General features: G+C 40.8%; 2 protein-coding genes across 2 annotated transcripts; one reads left to right on the plus strand and one right to left on the minus strand.

The window, feature by feature from the left end:
- The first annotated feature begins 48 nt into the window (after nt 1-48).
- RFC4 (replication factor C (activator 1) 4, 37kDa) lies at nt 49-13,772 on the plus strand. Its single transcript, XM_009321724.1, has 10 exons — nt 49-219; nt 1,007-1,085; nt 5,764-5,843; nt 7,033-7,152; nt 8,037-8,180; nt 8,466-8,586; nt 9,041-9,166; nt 10,802-10,882; nt 12,663-12,779; nt 13,540-13,772. Exons 1-10 carry the CDS (start codon nt 86-88, stop codon nt 13,633-13,635), a joined length of 1,098 nt encoding a protein of 365 aa, XP_009319999.1. The 5' UTR covers nt 49-85; the 3' UTR covers nt 13,636-13,772.
- A 1,018-nt stretch (nt 13,773-14,790) lies between these two features.
- On the minus strand, nt 14,791-20,988 carry EIF4A2 (eukaryotic translation initiation factor 4A2). The gene is made up of 10 exons (XM_009321725.1): nt 20,943-20,988; nt 20,723-20,855; nt 20,324-20,463; nt 18,948-19,116; nt 18,643-18,752; nt 18,371-18,514; nt 17,828-17,965; nt 17,456-17,545; nt 17,140-17,219; nt 14,791-15,603 (listed from the first exon to the last, which is right to left on the minus strand). The coding sequence occupies exons 1-10, from the start codon at nt 20,964-20,966 to the stop codon at nt 15,459-15,461; spliced, it is 1,173 nt and encodes a 390-aa protein (XP_009320000.1). The 5' UTR covers nt 20,967-20,988; the 3' UTR covers nt 14,791-15,458.
- Nucleotides 20,989-21,425: the final 437 nt, after the last annotated feature.

Below are 21,425 nucleotides of genomic sequence, written 5' to 3' on the forward strand. Positions count from 1 at the left end.
GGCCCGGCTCAGCTCAGCTCAGCTCAGCTCAGCTCAGCTCAGCTCAGCCCAGCCCAGCCCAGCCCAGCCCAGCCCAGCCGGAGCCATGCAGGCCTTCCTCAAAGGCCCGTCTTCCATCAGCACCAAGCCCCCCGCTGCCAAGGAGCGGGGCGCGGCCGGCGCAGCGGGGAGCAGCGGGGAGGGCAAGAGGCCCAAACCCATCCCCTGGGTGGAGAAATAGTAAGGGCTTTTCTGGGGCAGTGGGGTCGCTGCCGGGGTGGCAGCGGCTGGGCGGGGGGGGGGGGGGGCTTCCATCAGCACCAAGCCCCCCGCTGCCAAGGAGCGGGGCGCGGCCGGCGCAGCGGGGAGCAGCGGGGAGGGCAAGAGGCCCAAACCCATCCCCTGGGTGGAGAAATAGTAAGGGCTTTTCTGGGGCAGTGGGGTCGCTGCCGGGGTGGCAGCGGCTGGGCGAGGGGGCGGGGGGCCGCCCTGGGGTTTGTGGAAGAGGGAGTGGGTGCGCAGCAAAGGGGGTTACAGCTGCAGGTGTCTCCACCTGGGAGAACAGCTTTAACTTTTTCAGTTACAGGGGAAAACCAGCGCTGTGAACTACTATAAGAGCCCTTTGTTGGTGTTAACTGAGCAGAATTGCCCGTGTCAAGCGGTGCAATTTCATCGCTGTGGTTTGGTGTAGAAGTGCATTAGATGCTTCGTTTTTGAGAAGCCTTTATCAGCTGATGAAGTGGTAAAATATTGCAGTTCGCAATAGAGTTCTGCTTCTAAAAACAGCTCAGGCTGGTGTTTACAATAGAAATAGACAAACAGCTTCCTGAGAAATTAGATCACTTCAGCAATACAGAGCAGAGGCACTAGACGGATTTCCTGTTATGATTTTGACCTCAACTACAAAATTTGCTGTAATTCTTAAGTACCCGATGCAGTCAGAAAGGGGAATGTTGTTTTTCTCAATTTCAGTTTTCTTCTGAAACTTTGTTAGCTAATAAATTGCATTTAATGTCGTTTTATTTAGTCGCCCCAAAAATGTGGATGAAGTCGCCTTCCAGGATGAAGTTGTTGCTGTGCTGAAAAAGTCCTTGGAAGGTGCTGATGTGAGTGTAAAGATAACATGTACCCAATCAGTATATTTAGGTAGAAACTTTAGCCGGTGGTAACAAAAACTTCTCTTTTCTAACTCAGCAATGATCATTTTTACAGTGGTACTTTACAAACAAGCTAAGTGGCTTCCTTGTAGTATGTTGTGATATATGTGTAAAATTTGTGATGTTTCCAGCCCTCTAAACTTTGTAAAATTGTCAGCTCTGTGGTGCAGTTTGGAATTTTTCTGGAAAAGCTTAATTGGTAAACTTCTTGTCAATAGTTTCAAATCTGGGAAGGCTTTTGTTGTGTCTACACTACTATTCAGCTAGTACTTTTGACAACCGTGTTTAAGAGGAGAGGGGAAATTTTTCTTTTGTAGAAAAGTCTGTATTGCCAGTTGTTCCTAAACAGTTCTGGTGATCTGTCAGTGCTTCTATGAAATTGCTGAACATTAAAACAAATATACTGTTTGCTAATGAGGGAAGTTTAAGTTTTAAGTGCCAGGTCTACTACTTAGATAGCGATCCCCAAACTTTTTGGGTTAAAGTTTCCAAGTAAGCCTCTTTGGCTTTAAAAAGTTCAGTATGACAGTTTCACTAACTTCACTGCAGTGTTGGCATCTGTGACCTAAGAATATGAAGAGGATGAGCAGAGCATTTTCAGTTGCTTTTGTTTACATTTGCATTTGCTTTTGGATAAAAATTTAGTAAATATTCAGTATGAATAATGGTTATTTCCTCCAAACCAGGTGATGGGGAGGTGGAGGGACTGAAGGGAGAAATAAAGTAGGTAGCCAAGAGATGGCTGTGCTTTCTTGTAAATCTAGACAATTCCTTCCTTCGTACTGAGACTGCTGAGACTTTTTTTTGCTCCACATTTCTCCTAGAAGGGTCATTCTTGTGCTCCAAAAGCTGTTTCTGTTTTCATGGACTGCTAATGCCAGCTGAAGTGGTTGTCTGAAAATGACATTTGTGATATGGCTGTCTGCTCACCAAGAGCTAAAAGGAACGATACGGACTTTTCAGAGTTTTATGCAAGAAGCCTTTCACTTGTAGTGTGCTCTGATGTGCAGTATGCACAGGTAGTCTTTGGTATTGGAAAATTTTATCTTATGACAATTTACTTTGCAGTTCTGGTTTTGACTAATGTGAATCAATTTCCACCTGAAAATACTCATTTAATCAGAACTTGCAAAAGCAGAAGTACTTTATTTGTTTGAGCATAGCTGGTACGACAGAACTGGGAAAGACTTGTATAATTCCTTTCGTTAGTTCCTGTCTCCAGATTCAGTTTACTTTGAGAATGCTGTTGTAATGTGACCTTGTCATGTAATGTTGTACCCATAGAAATCTGGGTTTCACAGGAGTGCTGCTATATTACAATATTTGTATAGTTGAGGTAATTAGTAAGGAACTATTAACAGCTAAGGAGAAATGAGGTGCTGCCACCTATTCTGTCTGGACACATCAGTCATGTAACATCGCTTAGGTGATGGGTTGTGAAGTTCTATTTCGAGCAACAGCTATTTAAAACCTTACAGCTTCGAGATCAGCAATGTTTCTCGGATTATGAGCCTAGTACACTTGTGTTGACTTTTTGCCTCCTGAGTTGAAAAGACAAATTATAATTTCTGCTTATGGTTACAGGCTTTGTATTTTGCCATAACTACCCAAACTCAGCAAGGCATTTGAGAACAAAATCGTGCAAGTACTTTAAAATATTTGACGCTTTTAAAATTTGGACATTTTTGTTAGTCCTTGAAAGGACTCATTCCGTTAAAAAGGCAAAAGCGTAATTTAAACTCTGAGGTGGCTGGTATTTATTTCAGAAGTTCTTACTGAATTTGGAGATCTGGGGAGATCAAAGAAACAGCTGTGACAACACTGTAGGTTTATGTAATGTGCTTTATTTAAACCTTAGTGTTGAAAATGGAGAGCCAGTCCTTTGTTGATTGGCCTGTAAGTATTTGTGGGCCTTGGTCTGGGAGCTGCTAAATGGAGCAGGACTTTTAAGTCCCTGATATATCTCCATCTGTAATAGCAAGCATCTGTTGTCTTATAAACTGGGGAGATCAGAGTCTAAGTGGTTTTGAACTGGAGAAATTTATTTCTGTCTGCCAGGACTGTGGATTTGTTGTTACTTTTTGCAAAGAAACTGACAAGTGTCATAGTATTCTTTAATTTTCGTTTACTTGATGCTATCTTAATGACTGAAAAGAGAGTTAGGTGTAGGATTATCATTGCAATTTACATCTTCATTTGTACTGAAACGTCTAGAAAAGGACTTGGGGTTTGCACTATATGTGGTAACTTTCCCATAAGCGGGATGATGCCTGCAGGTATCCTGCTTACCCCTGGCAAGCACTGAAAAATGGATAACCAGATCAGGTTGCAGTCTGTTTAAAAATACTGCCACAGTTACATAAAGGATTAGGCTGTGCTTGGTGAAAAAGTAGTGTAAACACTGGTGATAACTTCAGTGAGAAAACAGCATAAATGAGGTTGAAACAGAAACAGTAGTAAGGTATGGGTTTAATGGAATTAGGAAACAGATTATTATTAAAACTTTTTACTTGCTAATGCTTGTTTTGAGAACTAGTAGGGTGTGAATTAGCACAGAGGCATGAAATTATGAATCTCCACGAAACCGTCTACCCTTGCAGTGTGCTAACCTGGCATGGCTGTTAGTGAATTTTCAGCTGCCATTCAGTAAATGTTTCCTTTCCCTGGAGCTTTCCTAAAAGATATAGGGGGATAATAATGTTGTGGTATCTAATTAAACCTGAAAAAACTTTTGTTAGTACTAAATGCTGTTCACTTTTTAGTAACTAGGGAAACAAGCACCAAATGATTGGCAGAAAGAGTAGGCAAAACTTGAAATGGATTTATTTACTATAAATTGATTGAAGATTGAAATTGATTTCTATCTGTACTTTTACAGTACATAGACAGTTGAATCTGTTCTCTGTGTCTTACCTTAGTTGTTAAAATGGGATGCTTGTTACCAGACTGATCTGTCTCTATTTAATTTTCTGATCATGGATTGTGTACTCCTGCATTTTTCTCTGCTCTTTGGATGTCTTTGGTTTTGCTGTTCCCATTCTGTCTGCATTGCTTGCTATATTCAGTATTAAATTCTCTAATCTAATTTTAGTTGACTCTTTTTAAACATAGAACATTTATTAAGGGCTGGAAATCAAGTCAGACTGAGAGGTTTGTCTTTTTGCTATTGATCAGAGGGGACTTTTGGATTCTTGTACTAAGAATGTAGAACTGGAACATCCCCTACTCTCAAAAGCAGCAGTTTTAAAGTGCAGCCTGATAATTTGTAAGAGGGATTACTTGAAATAGTAGTATAGAAAGCTGTCACTCCTATGTTAATTAGAAAGCTTCTCGATTTCAGCCAAAATTTAGTCATGGATAACTTATACAAATTTGGTTTATGCCAACTTTGTTCTTTATCCCTGTGTTGCTCTGATATATTTATGGAGATCAGTCATATTCCCTCTCAGCTTTTGTTTTGCTGAGCTAACAAAATCAAACTCTTTAAAAAAGTCACTTCATGTAAAGATAAGCTCTTCACTCCTTTAATCACCTTTCCCAGTTTGGATTCATCATTCTTGACTAAGGGTGACCTGAACTATGTGTAGCTTTCCAGATGAAGTCTTACTAGCCCCGTGTTAGTATTAGGAATTTTCCATCCGTATGGAAAGTGCACATCCTAGGACCGCGTGTTGCACAGGCTTAAACTGTTCCTCTGAGTGGCAGACAAAACAAGGTCAGCTTGTATTTTATTACAGCTGATAAATTCCAGACATCTAGCAGATATTTAGTTATATTCTCAAATTGTGAGATTTTATGCTTTGTGCTGCTAAATGTCATCCTATGTTATTACTGTGGTCTTTGCTGTGCTGCTTTGATCTTCCTGTGTCAGCATATTTCTTTAATGCATTCCTATTTTTCATGCTGAGGTTATTAATTAAATTATTCGAAAGATCAGTTAACCTAATGTCTTTAAGAAATGCCACTGGTGGTCTCCTTTGAAAAATCCTTGGATGGATGTAGAAATTTGCCAGCCCTATGCGTTCCAGTCAGCTGTTGCAAGCATCTCTGTGATTAGTGTTAGGGTATGTCTGCATTGCACTCGCTGCAGTATAGTGCAGGCATTCACAAGCTACCTTGTACTTGTTGCAGTTGGGTTAATGGGAACACAGAATTCTCAGCATGGCTTGAAAAGGCAGTCTGGGGAGCTGCGTATGGGATAGTTAACCTGTGCCAAATTTTGTCACAGCTGCGCTGCTAGTAGTATCCAGACTGTTTAAAGGGCATCCTTGGATAAATTTGTGTGTCACTGCAGTCATAACAGTAAGTTCTGTAGGCTTTAGTGACCTCAGACATGACCGGGAGGGAATATATCAAAATAAAATATAAATTGAAGTATCAATTTTGATAGAACATGCGATGGTGCCACCAAATAATGGTTTGTTCATGCTGTGTTATAGACAGCAACTGTTTGTCCTCCTTTAGAGCACTATGTGCAGTGACCTAGAAGTGAAAGACTTGGTATTGTTTACCAGGAGGAGTAGATAGTTTCTGTTCTATTAGGTGCTCAGATTTTCAGTAGGTTTTTCTGTTTGTGGTTTGTTTTGTTTATTTGCTTTTTCTAAAAAGCAGTGCCTTGCTGTTTCAGCTTCCCAATCTGTTGTTCTATGGCCCACCTGGAACTGGAAAGACTTCCACTATTTTAGCAGCTGCTAGAGAACTCTATGGGTAAGCTGGAATGAAGTTGCTTTGGTGTAATCGACTATCATGTGTCTTGTAATCATGTGACAGCGTGCCTCTGGTCATTGCCTGTTCTTATGTAGCTTCTAGGTCTTTTTCAGGAATATCTTCATTTCCTAATTCAGCTCTAACGTGAGATTTCTTTCTCACTTGTCCTGTCACAAGTCATTGATTTCTGTTACCAATATAGACTTACAACACTTGAGACTAGCAGCCATGTAACCCTATAGCAAAGAGTATGAAAAGAAATGGCTTGCATATGCCTTACTGAACTTTGTAAAGGAATTCCAATTTTAATGATATATTCAGTAAGTTGTTAGCTACACGTAGAGCTCAAAGCACTTCATAAAATGTCTGAATCGTAATCTTTCCGTTATGCACCATTGAATTGTGTCTGGAAGTAATATTGGGAGTCAGACTAAAATTCAGTGTGTGTACATTCATCAACTCACTTGTAACACTTGGGAGTTTGAGTAGTGAATTCAGTGACCCAGAAGCAAAAAATGGATGAGAAGGTGGTCTGATGTTATGAGCAAATCCAATGTTGACTTTAGTCCCTCACCCCACCCCCCATCGTCGTCTTTAATTTTTGGCTCATGTTGTTTTTTGGAAAGAACCACTTCTCGTTTAATAGTAGGAAAACAACTCCATATTGTGTGTCCATTTGAATTCCCATAACCTAAAATCCGCTGTATTCATATTTATTTTTTTTTATCAGAGGTGCTGCTGTATAGTACTGCTGCTAAATACTGCCTGTATTATACTTTCTAGATGCTTCTTTCTAGTAGTAGTGCAATGGCAGAGCACTGCCAGTGACTGTATCTGGGAATTTTACTTGTTCTTCCACATGCTCACAGCATATAAGTAGAAAGACATATAATATAGTGCTCTGAACTTGTGAAGCCAACTTCCTACTTCTTTTTTCCTGGATAACTGATGTAATTTTACACTTCATTGTTTTCTGCAGTCTGAGAGGCAATTGTAAAAATAGCTAATGGAAATTCATACCTAACACTTAATGATCTCAACTTAACTGTCCTTTAACAAAGTATGTTATTTAGTAATGCTGGCAAAAATAATACCTGCCATTCAAAAAGGCCAGAAGGGTTGTTGGTATACTTTATAATAAATCATTACAAGAGTTAGCAGCTAACATGTTATAATAAAAATTTTGCAGGCCTGAATTATTCCGGCAAAGAGTCCTTGAGTTAAATGCTTCTGATGAGCGTGGAATACAAGTGATTCGGGAAAAAGTGAAGGCTTTTGCTCAGCTAACTCCATCTGGAAGCCGTTCAGAGTAAGTGCTGGATCACAGCTGGCTCTGTTTGATGGACTTTCTTGCTTAGGATAAAGCATGTGGTTGTTTTTGTTTAGGTTAACTTTATAATTCTAATATAAATGATGGGTCAGCACCGCCCAGACGTTTGCAACACATGCAGTGCTTTGGCTAAGCTTTGACTTCATGCAGTTTCACATTGAGAGTTTGAATACCTGGGAGGAACTTTTACTAGTGCTGTTAGACGTAGAGAGAGGCAGACAAGGAAAACCCCAAAAGATAAAGCCTTCTAGATTTGGTGATGCGTCGCTGCCTTTGCAGATGTTGTCTGACTGCCATGTAAAAGCTTCTTTGCGTAAATGGTGGTGGAAGTTACTTCTCTAGTACCTCTAATCTGCAGCATCTTATACAAGGTGGCTGCTAGTTTATGAGATGCTAACAAGATTCTGGTGTTAGGTGGTGAGAAGCCCTGTGCAGGTGATGCTGTATGTGTGGAAAAAACAGATTGTGGAAAGTAGCAGGAAGAAAGTGCATGCCAGGACTATCTGGCAAGAAATGGTCTTGTGTACTGAAGTTAGTCTGTTGCAGTGTTCTTTTACAGGAAGCCTGTAAAAATAAGTGCTGCATTAGTTATTAAAAGAAGAAACTTAAAGCAAGAGTACATATTTTTGAAGACTTTTGCAGTATTTGAGTGTAGGTCTTTCTGTGGGAACTCAGTCCCCCTCTTATTACAAATATTAGTCTGTTATCTAAAAATAATTGAAAAAGATCGAACCTCTGAATATGTTCTATTTATCCTGTATAAATACTTAAGTATATGACTTGCAGTGATTTTTTTTTTTTTTTTTTTTTACTTGGTCTATACATTGCATGTCTCCTGGATAACAGATTTCTTATTGTTTCAGTGGTAAAGTCTGTCCTCCTTTTAAAATTGTAATCCTGGATGAAGCAGACTCAATGACTTCAGCAGCCCAGGCAGCCTTAAGACGTACAATGGAAAAAGAATCTAAAACAACACGTTTCTGCCTTATTTGTAACTACATCAGCAGGTATGTGTGGAATTTGTTGCTTATGTGGACTTGTTGCTCTTCCTATTCTGTACTCTTTTTTTTTTTTTTCCTTTTTTTTCTTCTTCACTGAGAGGTTGATATCTAGTTTTCATAGTTAATAGAGATGTAACTGTGTGAATACAAGACTGAAGACAACGTTTAGGTATCAACTTTTACAGTGTTGCAGTTTTAAGGTTATGTTGCCCTTTTCTGCCTCGATAGCTTTGTCTGTATGAACCTGACCCATGCATTCATTTACCGAGCGCTTACCTTCCTTTCTTTCAGAATAATTGAACCCTTAACATCTCGATGCTCCAAATTCCGCTTCAAGCCTTTGTCAGACAAAATCCAGCAGCAGAGGCTATTGGATGTTTCTGAGAAGGAACATGTGAAAATCAGTAGTGAGGTAACTTCATGGTTGCCATGTAATTTTATTGCTTAATCTAGTGCATAATTGCATTACTGTGAAAGGGGCTAAGTCGGCATACTTTTCCAGACTGCTCAATTGTATTGAATACAATATATAGATTCATTTAGATATTATTCTCCTTCCATAGATGGGATGAATTTTAAGAGTCTTCCTAAAACCAGAGAAATGTCTACCAGAGCAAGTTGAAGCAAAACTGTAGGGCTTTTTGTTCTGTGCTGAGCATACTTGCATTAAACCGTGCTTCATTCTGAAATTGCCAGCACACGTTTATATTAGCAGAGAGGTTGCTTTGTAATTTGTGTATTGTGCCTGTCTGTGACAATCTGCTTTAGGCACTACTTGACGTTTAAAATCAATGTGCTGAGAAAGTGTGCTGGATTTTAAATAACAGTGAACATATAACTTGGCATTTTCTGACATTATTTTTCAGGCAGTATCTTACCTCGTTAAAGTGTCAGAAGGGGACTTAAGAAAAGCAATTACTTTTCTTCAAAGTGCCACTCGCCTAATGGGCGGGAAAGAGATCACAGAGAAGATAGTCACTGAAATTGCTGGGGTAAGCTGTGCTTTACAATTTCTCCTGTAATTAGTCTGAAAAGCATTTGTGTGGTAAGTGTACTTGCTACCTGTATCTACCTTTGCTCAAAGTTTGATTAAAAAACTGTTATATTATACCCATTAGTATTGCAGTATGGTACTGATACACTATCCACCAGAATTTTAAAGACTCCCTGATTCTGTACACTTATTACATAGCAAGTTTCTAGCAACTTATTCTGTAAGTCAAGGAAAACTGTAAAATAGTCTTATCATTCAAACTGAAGTTGAAATACTCTGCCCACGAATGCAAAATGTATTGCCTTTTCTGGGAGAGTAGACTAGAACGTCTTTTTGGCGCTTTTGTGTGTGTATGTAAGTATAGATCATTGCAAAATATGGTTTGGAAACACCACAGGGGAATGACTTTCAGTAGCAGCTCATTTTCGACTTAACGTTCCCAGTGACAGTGTGCCTTCAAGGATCTGTGTAAATTTTGCTTTTTAACAAAACAGCAGTGATTTCTTCTAGAATGACATAAATAATACTGACAGGGACGAGAGAAACCTGAGAGGAAATGCATTTAATGAAACTTGTGTGAAGGTGTTCCTATAGCAACAAAACACTTACCCCCTGAAGCAAGAAATGTAAGATGAGGAGTTGAGGAGCTGAAAAATAAATGGGCTTTAATGATGGACACGCTTCCCTTGAAGGTGCTGCCATCATAGCTAATTGTAAGGGTTGCGAGGTTTTCACTTTGATAGAACCAGAGGCAATTGCTACTGTGCATGTTTTACAGAACAGTTATAAACAATTTTCTCAGTGAACTCGTTCAGTTTTGTGTATCTAGCTGTAGAAAAGAGCTGGATTTCACTTACAGCTATCTGTAAATCACAATTTCTAAGAAACCTGGCAGAAGTTGACTGTAATGATAAGAAAGAGAAGCGTGAAAATCCATTATTGAATAATGCTTGTTTAAACCAAAGGAACCCAACTTTACATCTTCATAAAGACTTCCAAGTTCTTGGTCGTACATAACTTTTTGTGGCCCTGGAGTGACCTTAGTACAAAAGATTAATAACGAAGCTTTGAAACCAAACTGTCCAGACACTCAACTGACAGGAATGACAATGAGTAGAGGGGAGAATGTGGGCAGTGCTGCTCTGCTCAGAGCTAAATAATGGCATCTGTCAACTTTTTTTCTTCTGATTTATTGTCTGATCTGGTTGCATTGGGCTTCTTTTGTATATCCCTTGTGCGTCACTGGAGAGAAAACTGATTTGCTGTTTTGCTTAGGTGTAGAATGGTACAGAAAGCATTGGCTGATCTAATTGTTGAAGTAGGTCCTCCACTTAGTCAGTGTCCTGAATAAGCGATTGTGTGTTGCGTTTATGAAAGTGACTTTGACAGTTCACTATCATTATATGGGGTTTATTTTAATATCACCAATATAGGACAAATATTACAGCCTAGCTCTCACTCTTAAAGCTTAGCGAGTCTGTCTTATATACTTCCTTGAAAGTGGTTGGGTGTGTAGAGGAATGAAATGCTAAAATGGCCTCCTTCATAAGCAGTTTGTATCTGTTACTGTATGCATCAAATTCAATTTTAAGTTTACGAAGTTGAAATTAAGAAATGCAACTTCTTGTTACAGGTCATCCCTAAAGAAACAACTGAAGAACTGCTATCTGTTTGCCGGAGTGGTTCATTTGAGAAACTGGAAACACTGGCAAAGGTAGAGTCCTCTTAGTGCTCTAGCCTGGGTATTTTTCCAGGTCACTGCCCTGTGAATCTTTTGTTGCCGGGCTGCAGCTGAAGAACGTTTGGCCTCAGGTCAGTTAGGATGCACACTTCAGGAAGCATGTCTTTTACCAGGTAGTACTCTGATCTTTCCCTTCTGAGGAAGAACTCTCAAAGCTGCAAATAAGATTCCCTACCAACGTGAGTCTGGCTTTCTCCCGAGTTAAACTGGTGACCTGTGGAGCTGTTAGGCTGAATTAGGCAGAGTAGGAGTTCCTAGCGAGACACTTGGCTCAGGCCTTTAGAACTGCGTCTTCAGTGGACTGGTCTCTGGACTAGTCACCTTCTTCATTACACAGAAGCTGTGTTAGATGAGAAGTATCTGAATAAAGCTGTAATAAGTCTTCAGTTTTAAAATACTTCATGTTAATCTTATGGTACACTAGTGAGTAAGTTTGTCTTACAAACTGCAGTGACTTAAAATAGATCTTGCTGGAGAAGGCACAAGCTACTGGTTTATAGAGGTGGATTTCTTTTCTTTAATACAAAAAAGGTTCTTGCTCTCTTTGAAGAATGGGAAATTCCTAATCTCCTGGGTTTAAAGGAGGCTCAGACAGTCTTGAACTGGAATTTAAATCAAGGAGTTGTCCCTGACAGAGGGGAGCATGCCGTGGTACCATTCTCCCAGTGAAGTGTTCCATGCCTGTATGAAAAAAGCCAGTATTGGTCAGCTTCCTGCTTTTTACTTGGCTGAGCCTCATCGGATAGTTTTGGCAGGACCTCTTGTTTTGAGTCTGCATCTGTTCTTCTGTAAACTTGCCGCAAATCTTAGAATTGTTGTGCCAGGATTTGTGCAGCTGTCACTGCCTTACACTTCCACATTTACTTATGATGTCTAATACGTGTTGATCTTAAGAGGTGATGATACGGATTTTCTAAATCCTTAGAGCTGGTATGGTCCTTCATCAGACCATGATCTAATCTAATGTAGTAGTTTGGAACTGTTCCAGTTTCTAGAGTAGGTGGGGCTTTTGTTTCAGATAATAGTGCTCAATGTGCAGTTGACACAGTTTGAATGCGTACTTCTGTAAAGCATGGGTGTATATTTTGCTGTACAGAAGAATAAGGTTGCACCAACTCTTTTTATGTTTTCATAAACTTCTCTCTGCCTAAATGGCTTTGTGGACTACCGTTCTCAGTATTTGCTGATTTTGTAACTGGGCACTACTGCTTTTTTTTTTCTTTAAAAAGCTATCTTTAGTTGCCATGGTTTTTAATTTATTAAAAAAGTTTTGGCCTTACAGATCTCTGTATGCCTGAGGCTAGCAACTACCAGATGAAGAAAATAAATCAAAGTAGGTGGCACTTTAGAATGTGAATGCTGTGCAACTGCCACATGATGCTGTGGATGCTAAGCTTTCCTGATTTTAGAATAAGGTTGGACAGGTTCAGTGGAGGTTGTTAAATGCTTAAAATGTCGCTAGCTCACAAAATCCCCAAGATGTAAACTGTCAGAAGCTGGAAGAATATTTGGGCAAAATTAGTGCTGTGTGCCTGCCATGCTCTTGCAGTCTTTCCTAGGTGCTCACTTTGGGCCACTGTCAGGCAGGATGCTGGGCTATGCACAAACTACTGACTTGTCCTCTAACATGTGAAAGTTCCGTAATAAATTTCAGTACAGCCTTTCAGTTCGGACAGAATTTTTCAGATTGGTTTTCCGGTTTGTGGTGTTTCTGCTGCTGAATTATTTCCATTTTCTTCTATCCCTGACACAGAATCTCATCAATGAAGGGTATGCTGTTGCTCAGCTTGTAAACCAGCTGCATGATACTGTTGTTGAGAGCGAAGATTACAGCGACAAGCAGAAATCTGTCATAGTTGAGAAACTTGCGGTAAGTCTGTAGCTGGAGTTAAAAAAAACCACGTGAATCTCCAATGGTTAATTTTTGTTTACTGACTCTTTCGCAAGAAGCATACGTAACGATTTATTTTGATTTTTAGTTCTGAATTTTCTTGGCGGGACCTAAATTTTTGTTCTGAGAAATTTCATGAGAAGGAATTGAAATCCAGTTAGGTGAATTATTAGCCATATTTAATTGTTCTAATGGTGCTCAAGCAAGAGGTTTGTGGGTTGGTTGGTTTGTTTTTAATATAAATTGAGAGGGAAAATTAAGGCAAGATTTTAAGTCAGCACTTAAACAAATTGGGAACTGCAAAATGCAAGTTTTTGTTCTAGTGTGTATGAAAATATGCCTTTTCAAAAAAAGTTAATTAATTAACTTGCTAAATTTTGGCCAAGAAGAAGAGACAGCTGTGGTGGAGGTTTTGCTAAATTCACTGAAGGAAGGCAGATAGTGTTGGTGACCTGCAGAGTGATGCTCCTAGCAGTTAGTTGCAGTGCAAATGGCGCATCCCTTCCCGTATATAAACTGTCATATCTTGGCCTCCTCAAGAAGAGGGAGGCCGGAGAGGTAATTTTTCCCCATTTGGTATGACGGGTATGTATGCGATGTGTGGCTGCTGGAGAAGTCGTTGCCAATTAAGTAAACAGTTGGCAAGCTTCATCTCGGTGTTCTCCATTGTACCCTAAGAGACAGCTGTCCTGAGCACCACCGTTTTAAGAGGGCTTTACCTTCTCTTTTCTGTTTGCAGGAAGTGGACAAATGCTTGGCAGATGGTGCTGACGAATACTTGCAGTTGACGAGTCTCTGCGCCCTTGTGATGCAGCAGCTAACGCAGAACACTTAACTCCTCCTCCAGCAGTGGCTGGCAGCAGAGTAGAGCAGCTTTTTGTTTCATGGGCAGCTGAGGTTCTGAGGGCAGGGGGCCTGCGTACTTTTGTACTGCTTTTTGCAATAAAAGGACTGCTCAGCAGTTGGAAAAGCTCATGCTGCAATACTTGGTTTTTTTTACACTAGGTGAAAGAGATCTCTGGCTGCGGAGGGGGCAGTAATGCTCCTGTGCTGGAGTTCTTTGTTGTGGATTTACACGTGGAAGGGTAAATGCATCAAAAATGAGTGATACATACTATTGTTAGTCGTCATCAGCTGAGCAGAGAAAGGAAGGATGGGTCGTTCCTTTCAGCCCATGTTGTGCGTATTTGAAAATGCAACTTGGCAAGATCACATCCGTACTGAACACAAGGCTTCAGGGTGAACCCAGCTCCTGAGGGAACGTCTCATGCCACCTCCATCTTGTATCGGACCCTTAGCATTACCTGCTCTAAAAATTGCTCTCTAGTCAAAGTACTGCAACACTTTCATTTCACTCAAGCTACAGAACAAAAAATGTGGTGTAAAGGGCAGGTCGTGGGTCAGAGCACTTCCTAAAGAAGCTGCTTAGATTTTCCCCGAGTCTCATTCTGTTGTTGCTCACAAAACCAGTTTTTAAAGGTGTTTCCTCTGTAAAGAACAGAGCTCTCAGTGGTGGTTGAGCATCTTTGGGGTAGTCTTGGGCCCCTTCCTTTCATTGCTGCTACTTTGAACACCTGTTGGATTCTTTGTGGTTGTAAGTTGAATCTCTCTACTGCCCCACCTCCCTGAATGCACTAAAAAAACCCCTCAGGCTGGTGGCAGGCATCATTGATGCAGGCAGTGGGCTTTTTCATCAAGTCAGTGCAGATTAAGTGAGCCATTTTCTACTCCGATTAAAGGGTATTTCAATATCCATGAGCCACCACAGGGGGATGGATAGCCTCTGGCAGGTCAAGCTCACCATCTACAAGCCACAGTAGTAACTCCACAAGCAGCCCCTGCAATTACCAGCGAAGCTGGTAATTTATCAGCCAGTAACTGACAAAGCACAGGAGGTCTGGATGCTTCCCTGAAGACAGGTCAGACACAGCTGTTCTCACCCATCCCTGTAAGCAAGACACCCTCTTAACCAAGAAGCAACTATTTACAATTTAAGTGAATATAGAAGTATTTTATTGAACATTCAAACTTCATTAAGACATGTGCAATATGGCAAATTTTACTGGGTTTAACCCTAACTAAGACAATAGTATGATTGCTTGCTTGCTGGGGCTTAGCAACAGGGTCCAGATCACACTTACCACTAATTAAATACTTTATTGAATAAATACATATGAAACAAAAATGCATTTTAATGCTCTTATAAAAGTTTAGAGATTTTGAAAGGCCTTTCCAATTCAATCTGAAGTGTAAGTACATACAATAAAGGAAGGTAGGCTAGTTTAACATAATTGGCTGACTTTATACAGCACTTATATCTTTTAGTCCATAAGTAAATTATTAAATGATAAAGAACATCTAATACAACCACTTCTATGGAACTAGGAAATAAATTTCTAATAAAGAAAAAATTTACAGACCCCATGACTTTCCACCCAACCCCAACAGTCTAACCCTAAAGTGGATAAAGCCAATGGCTTTCCCCACAAGAGCTCACGACAAAAAGTCGCTTCGCTTATCAAAAATCTGTATTTCTGATCCGTTATGAGCATTGAGACAAGATTCAATATATCCCCAAAGAAAGAAGCACAATGCACGTTGTGAATCGCCTATTCAGCAACAGCGAGCACTGCATTCAAAACCACCTCATCCCAGGGATTAAATGAGATCAGCCACATTCATCGGCATCTCCTCCACTGTAGTATTGTAGAAAGTCTCAATGTCTCGCAGGATCCGCTTGTCCTCTTCAGTGACAAAGTTTATAGCCACGCCTTTTCTGCCAAAACGACCACCCCGGCCAATTCTGCACAAAAAGAAAGCACATTTACACACACGTTAGCTACTCTAATCCGCTCCACGCCATCGCAAGATCCATTCATTAACTGCTGCTCTTTTATCTGCCACTGGCCAGTTTATGCTGCATTTACAGGACCAGCTGCTACCAAAGTCATGTCTGGTCAGGAAAAACCAGCAGTTAGTGCCCAGAGTACAGAAGAAGTGTCCATCCTACGGAGAGTAGCAGAGCAGAAAAGGTTACTCTTTTGGCTGCAAAGTAAGATCTTTATTTAATGGTTGGTACTGTGGTGTGAAGTCCTAGCTCGGCCTCCCTCCCCTCTGCTCAGCTAACACACCCACACCACATGCATCCAATCCCCAGCACACGGCAAACAAAAGATGAGCTACAGCTGCTGTTCCAGAGTCGGACTGCTCCCAAGTCAATCCAATTATATCCGGTAACATGGAACAGCACACTCAACTTGAGAATTTTAATTCAATGTAACTGTTTCCAGTGGGAAAACTTAGGGTTTTTTTAACAGAAAAATCCAAGCTCAACATTTTTGCGTGAGCCCAAGTCAGTCGCTAACACATCACAGTACGGTTTAGTTGCACCCATCAGTTCTACCTTCCTGCAGACCGCACAGTAAAGCACCTAGTCAGCAAGAGCTACATACACAAAAATGGCTCACAGAACTTAGTGAATAATCATGACAAAAGAAATATATAAATACCGACTCGCTCTTTATTCAAACTGTGCCGCTTACGAATCCACGTCCTAAATTACGTCAACGCCGTTTCTGAGCACCATCTTGTGTCATCAACTGCTGCTATCGACTCCTGTATTTTTTTACATCAAGTAACAAAGCACAGTTTACTTAATTTAGGGACAGTCACTAGAAGCAGTTAACTAAACCTAGGGAAACAAAACTCAAATTGCTACCGGAAGACACACACCACAGAGGAAAGAATCCCGCTGTAAGAGGAGCTACCGAGAGCAAGCAAGGCACAGGAAACATGAACACAGCTGGACCTCCAGAAGTGAAGGCAGTCCTATACAGCTGTTTGCTAAGAATATTAAGGTCCAGTCACTGAGCAGCAGCAACTGAAGATGAGCTAGGACCTACAGATCGAGCTAACACTGCTCTTCAAGATGCTGTGCCGGTAATGGCTTTTGCAGCCATACTCCACAACCTACCCGACAAAAAGGCACTTCAGCAGCCAGCGATTTCCCCAGATCTCAGCAATGATGATTGATTAACCATCACTGAACTCATCACACATCTAAGTTTTCCCACTGCTTTGTTTTATTGTCCAAAAGTTCTGATCCTCCCTCGTTTCAGAACCATAGCTGTGCAAGTCAGGGCTTTTTTTTTTTTTTAAAGCAAAACCACAAGCAGTTTATCTCCTGCTAGCTTTTTAGCAGTGACAGCATGAACAGATGCGTAACACCTCCTGTTACTGTTAAGGACTAAAGGGAAAAACAGGTGAGGTTCTGTGCTCATTTCTGTAGCAGACGTGACACTGGGCGTAGCGCACCAACTCGAGGATAGAGCCAACTCACCTGTGAATGTAGTTTTCACGATTGGTCGGCAGGTCATAATTTATAACCAGAGAAACTTGCTGCACATCAATGCCACGAGCCTGAAAAGCAATACAGAGTTAGTGCAAGTCACAGGCTTCAGATTAAATCATTTATGCCGTGCTTTTGTCGACCACAAGGTTAGTGATGAACTACAACTGTGTAGTCCATAGTGGAGCGTAGTCTTTACTCTTCCAAGAAGCTCCAAACAGTTCAGGCTACAAGAACCTTCACTGGATTATGAAGCTTTTGGCACCAGATTTAAACAGAAACGTGTTCCATGTAAGGTAATACTCACCAGCAAGTCAGTGGTGATCAGGACACGGCTTGATCCTGACCTAAACTCCCTCATGATAACATCCCGTTCCTTCTGGTCCATGTCACCATGCTGCAGGGTGAAAAAAGTTATAATTACTGCAGTTCCAATACTCGACTGGAATTTCCTTTAAAAAACAAAGTGATGTATGAAACCCAGCGTCCCTACCTGCCGTGGGAACAAAGCAGGTAGGGATAGAAGGAAGCATTTTTCTTTAAGCAGGGGGAACGATAATACAGCACTGCGCAGCTATATTATAACTTTCCTGCTTTTCATTCAAATGGGGCTCATTAAGATTTGTTTTTCTATATGTACATGGCATTTCAGAAGTTACGTGCAAGTATCAATTCTTACCAGAGCTGAGACTGTGAAGTCCCTGGCATGCATTTTCTCTGTAAGCCAGTCTACTTTTCTCCTTGTATTCAGGAAAATAACAGCCTGTGTAATGGTCAGTGTCTCATACAAATCACAGAGAGTATCCAGCTTCCACTCCTGAACAGAACAAAGATGATCAGGAAATGCACCATGCCACTGACAGTTCAGTACATAAGAATCCCAAACAAGCAATAAAACTCTAAAGCAACAACCAACCAAGCACGCTCTAACGTGCCATTACATTCAGTATGACCTGAAAGGCTGGAACAAGACATCACTCCAAGTTTCCGCATCAACTGTTGCACCAAATCTTAAGACACAGGACACTGGACATTAAGAAAGAGGTCCACCCCAGTCATTTTTGATCCAGTGCATAGTTTTTCTTCTTCTTGCATGTACTCTACTAGCATTATTACAGAAACCAAAGCTCAGCCTTGGTTTCTGTAATTTTAGCACAGTGCTTTAACAAGAAGGAACTTGAACTTAACTCTTCCAGCCAGAGCAAGTACAACTGATACCAACCTCTCTCTCAACGTTAATGTAGAATTGCTTGATACCCTCCAGAGTCAGTTCTTCCTTCTTCACCAAAATACGTATGGGATCTCTCATGAACTTTTTGGTCACTTCCAACACATCCATTGGCATTGTAGCCGATAGCAACACAACCTAGAATGCATTACTCGGCATTAGCTTGTGCCTAGGACACCGGTTTTGATGTAGACAATTCAGTAGTTCTCAGCTACACTGTAGCCAAACCCACATCCATCAGTTTAACAATGTAGAAGGTGTTTTACCTGGATGTTTGTGCTTAATTTTTGAAAGATCTCATAAATTTGATCCTTAAATCCACGGCTCAACATTTCATCAGCTTCATCCAGAACAAACATTTTGATCCATTTAGGTGCTATTAAAAAAAAAAGGAGTATCACATGAAGTTTCAGAAACACACTGAATACTTTTATTAATGTCACTCTCCTTCAGGACTACGCTTTCCAGTACAACTCTCTACAATGACAGCAAATGCATTATTTAAGCCCTTACTGGGTGTGAAATTTATATTGTAGATTTATTATGAAGAGCAAAATTAATTCATACTTACAAAGGTAGCGTCTGTTTAACATATCAAACACACGCCCTGGAGTTCCGACCACAATGTGCGGAGCCTCAGCCTGAAGTTTTTGCATTTCATTGCGAACATTTGTACCACCAATACAAGCATGGCATGTTGCTCCCATGTAGTCTCCAAGGGCCAGAATTACCTTTTGAATCTAAAATAAAACCCTTCCATTAGTAGTAGTTCCTGGTACATTAAAGATTAAGCCCTGTTATCATTGGTGCTTACGCACTTTGGAAGCTAACAGAGCGAACAAGGGTTATGCAGCTCTAATGGTTAGAAAAGACAGTTGCTAATGATTTTGCCCCACTGCTTGTTGTTGAAGTTGTTCACTAGAAAGCTTAAGTCAAAGGAGCACTTAATTCAATTTTTGTCCTTATTATAGTTGAACTAGCTGAAGTGCATCTGCTATTGTTAAATTAGAAAGCAGGGCCTCCAGGGGTCAACGCAAGTTTTGAACTGCTAAGGCCTGCATGTTAAGCCCTTGCAGAAAGTTCCTAAGAGCACAGAAGTGCACTGCTATATGCCAGGCTTCGAAACAAGCCTCACCTCACCAATGTCTTCAGAGTAGAACAAAGGCTAAACATTCTGATCAGAGGTTCTTGGTTCCACTGATCTGCTTTTTTTTTTTTAATAGATTTCTTTCCTGTCTGATTTAGTATGTTTAATTTTACCTTCAAGAAGAATCTTCACTATAGCACTGGCATCTCAGTATATTCTAGTTGAAAAAGACAGGAAGTTGTATACGATCTATTTTCTACTCCGAGTTCTGTTCAACATTTCATCTTAAGACCCCGTATTACTGATATACATTAATCCTAAAAATTAAGTATCCTCTAAATTTTGTTAAACACTCCCACTTAGTAAAACCGAATACCAAGCCTTCAAGGTCAAGCAGACATGCAGTAACATTCAGTCAGGAAAACATCACAAAAACACAAAAACAATGACGTGACCACATGCGCACTGCAGTTTTCATGTTGCACAACTGCACGCAAGTTCAAATAGCTTCCAAAAAGTACGTTTTGTTTCCACTCAGAACACTGTGCTTTAATAAGGTATCTTGTATTTTGTTTTTCTGCTGAAGATGCTCCCTCAGAACTATACACAGCATAGCAGCTGGCTCCTGCGACCCTGCCCCAGCACACCCTCCATGTGCATCAGCTCAACTTTTCAAGCAGGCAGAGAACTTGTGGGACAGAAGCCAGTTTGTATCCCCCATTACTCAACACAAAAAGGGTTCTGAATGGATATTAGTTACAGCCCCTTAAGAAGTCTGTTTGTTGTCTCACAGTTGTGAAACCTGAAACCTATGCAACACACAAGCAGCTTTTTTTTTTTTTTAACTACACTATCAATACCTGTTGAGCCAGTTCTCTGGTAGGGGCCAATACTAGTGCTTGGGTCTCCTTGAGATCAATCTCCAACTGCTGCAGGATGGAAATAGCAAATGTGGCTGTCTTGCCAGTACCTGACTGAGCTTGAGCAATCACATCATACCCTAAAAAAAGTAGGATACACATTTACTGCTCCCACACAGGTCATTCATATTTAGTTTTATTTTATTCCCTTTGAAATAAGTGATCAGTATTAAGAGTTCTCTCCATTTCAGGTCAGTCCCGAAAGATGGTGTACCATCATATCACTTGTTCAATAAGCATTAAAAATAGGTACCATCGCACACTAATAAAACAGCGTATGCATTTTACAACTTTCCTTATTATCCGATGTTGATAGCAACAAATGAATCACCTGCATACCTTTGATGCATGGAATAATAGCTCTCTGCTGAATAGCCGAAGGCTTCTCAAAACCATAAGCATAAATGCCCCTTAGAAGGGATTCTTTTAAATTCATATCATCAAAATTGTCAACAATCTCATTCCAATTGCTCTGTAATAAAGAAAAAATAGAAAATATTAAATCCAACACTTTTCTCCATCAGTGATTAAATCCTCAAGTCAGTTCACACGTGCTCACCTCAATGACACCATCGGGGTCCATTCCCTCTGGGCCGCCATGGTCTCTGTCACCAAACAGAACAAGCTGTTAGCACAGTAGCAACTAACATGCAGAAGCAAGTTGACACCTTGGCTGCCAAAAACTGTATCTGGAACCCGTGACAGATCATTCTAGCAGGTGCTTTGGTATTTTGCCAGCGGAGGAACTCCTACCCTCTCTCCACTGGCTTGGGTGCCACTAACCCAAGTCCTCAGCTCTCAACGTGACACAAAATCATCCAAGCCTTCAAGCCACAGCGAGGCTCACGGTGAAGAAAAAACCACCAGAAAAACATGGCTCAACCCCAGGTGAACAGCCTCACCTGCTAAAAAAAACAGCCGGCCAGACAACGACCGCATGTCCCAGCGTACAGCGCCCCCCTCACGGAAGGCGTCTGTTTAAGGCGGGGCTCTGCACGCCGGGCCCCGCAGTTGCGGGGAGGGAGCAGGGCAATGGCTGCCA

The sequence above is a fragment of the Pygoscelis adeliae genome, unplaced genomic scaffold, assembly GCF_000699105.1.
Source record: "Pygoscelis adeliae isolate BGI_AS28 unplaced genomic scaffold, ASM69910v1 Scaffold223, whole genome shotgun sequence".
Lineage (NCBI taxonomy): Eukaryota > Metazoa > Chordata > Aves > Sphenisciformes > Spheniscidae > Pygoscelis > Pygoscelis adeliae.

Excerpts from the sequence above, each read along its gene's own strand:
- EIF4A2 (XM_009321725.1), bottom strand. The coding sequence starts at position 20,966 with ATGGACCCCGATGGTGTCATTGAG. Across the intron at positions 18,753-18,947 it reads GTTAAACAGACGCTACCTTT|CACCTAAATGGATCAAAATG; the intron begins GTAAGTATGAAT and ends TTTTTTTAATAG. Across the intron at positions 17,966-18,370 it reads ACATTAACGTTGAGAGAGAG|GAGTGGAAGCTGGATACTCT; the intron begins GTTGGTATCAGT and ends TGTTCTGTTCAG.
- RFC4 (XM_009321724.1), top strand. The coding sequence starts at position 86 with ATGCAGGCCTTCCTCAAAGGCCCGTCTTCCATCAGCACCAAGCCCCCC. Across the intron at positions 220-1,006 it reads ATCCCCTGGGTGGAGAAATA|TCGCCCCAAAAATGTGGATG; the intron begins GTAAGGGCTTTT and ends CGTTTTATTTAG. Across the intron at positions 1,086-5,763 it reads AGTCCTTGGAAGGTGCTGAT|CTTCCCAATCTGTTGTTCTA; the intron begins GTGAGTGTAAAG and ends TTGCTGTTTCAG.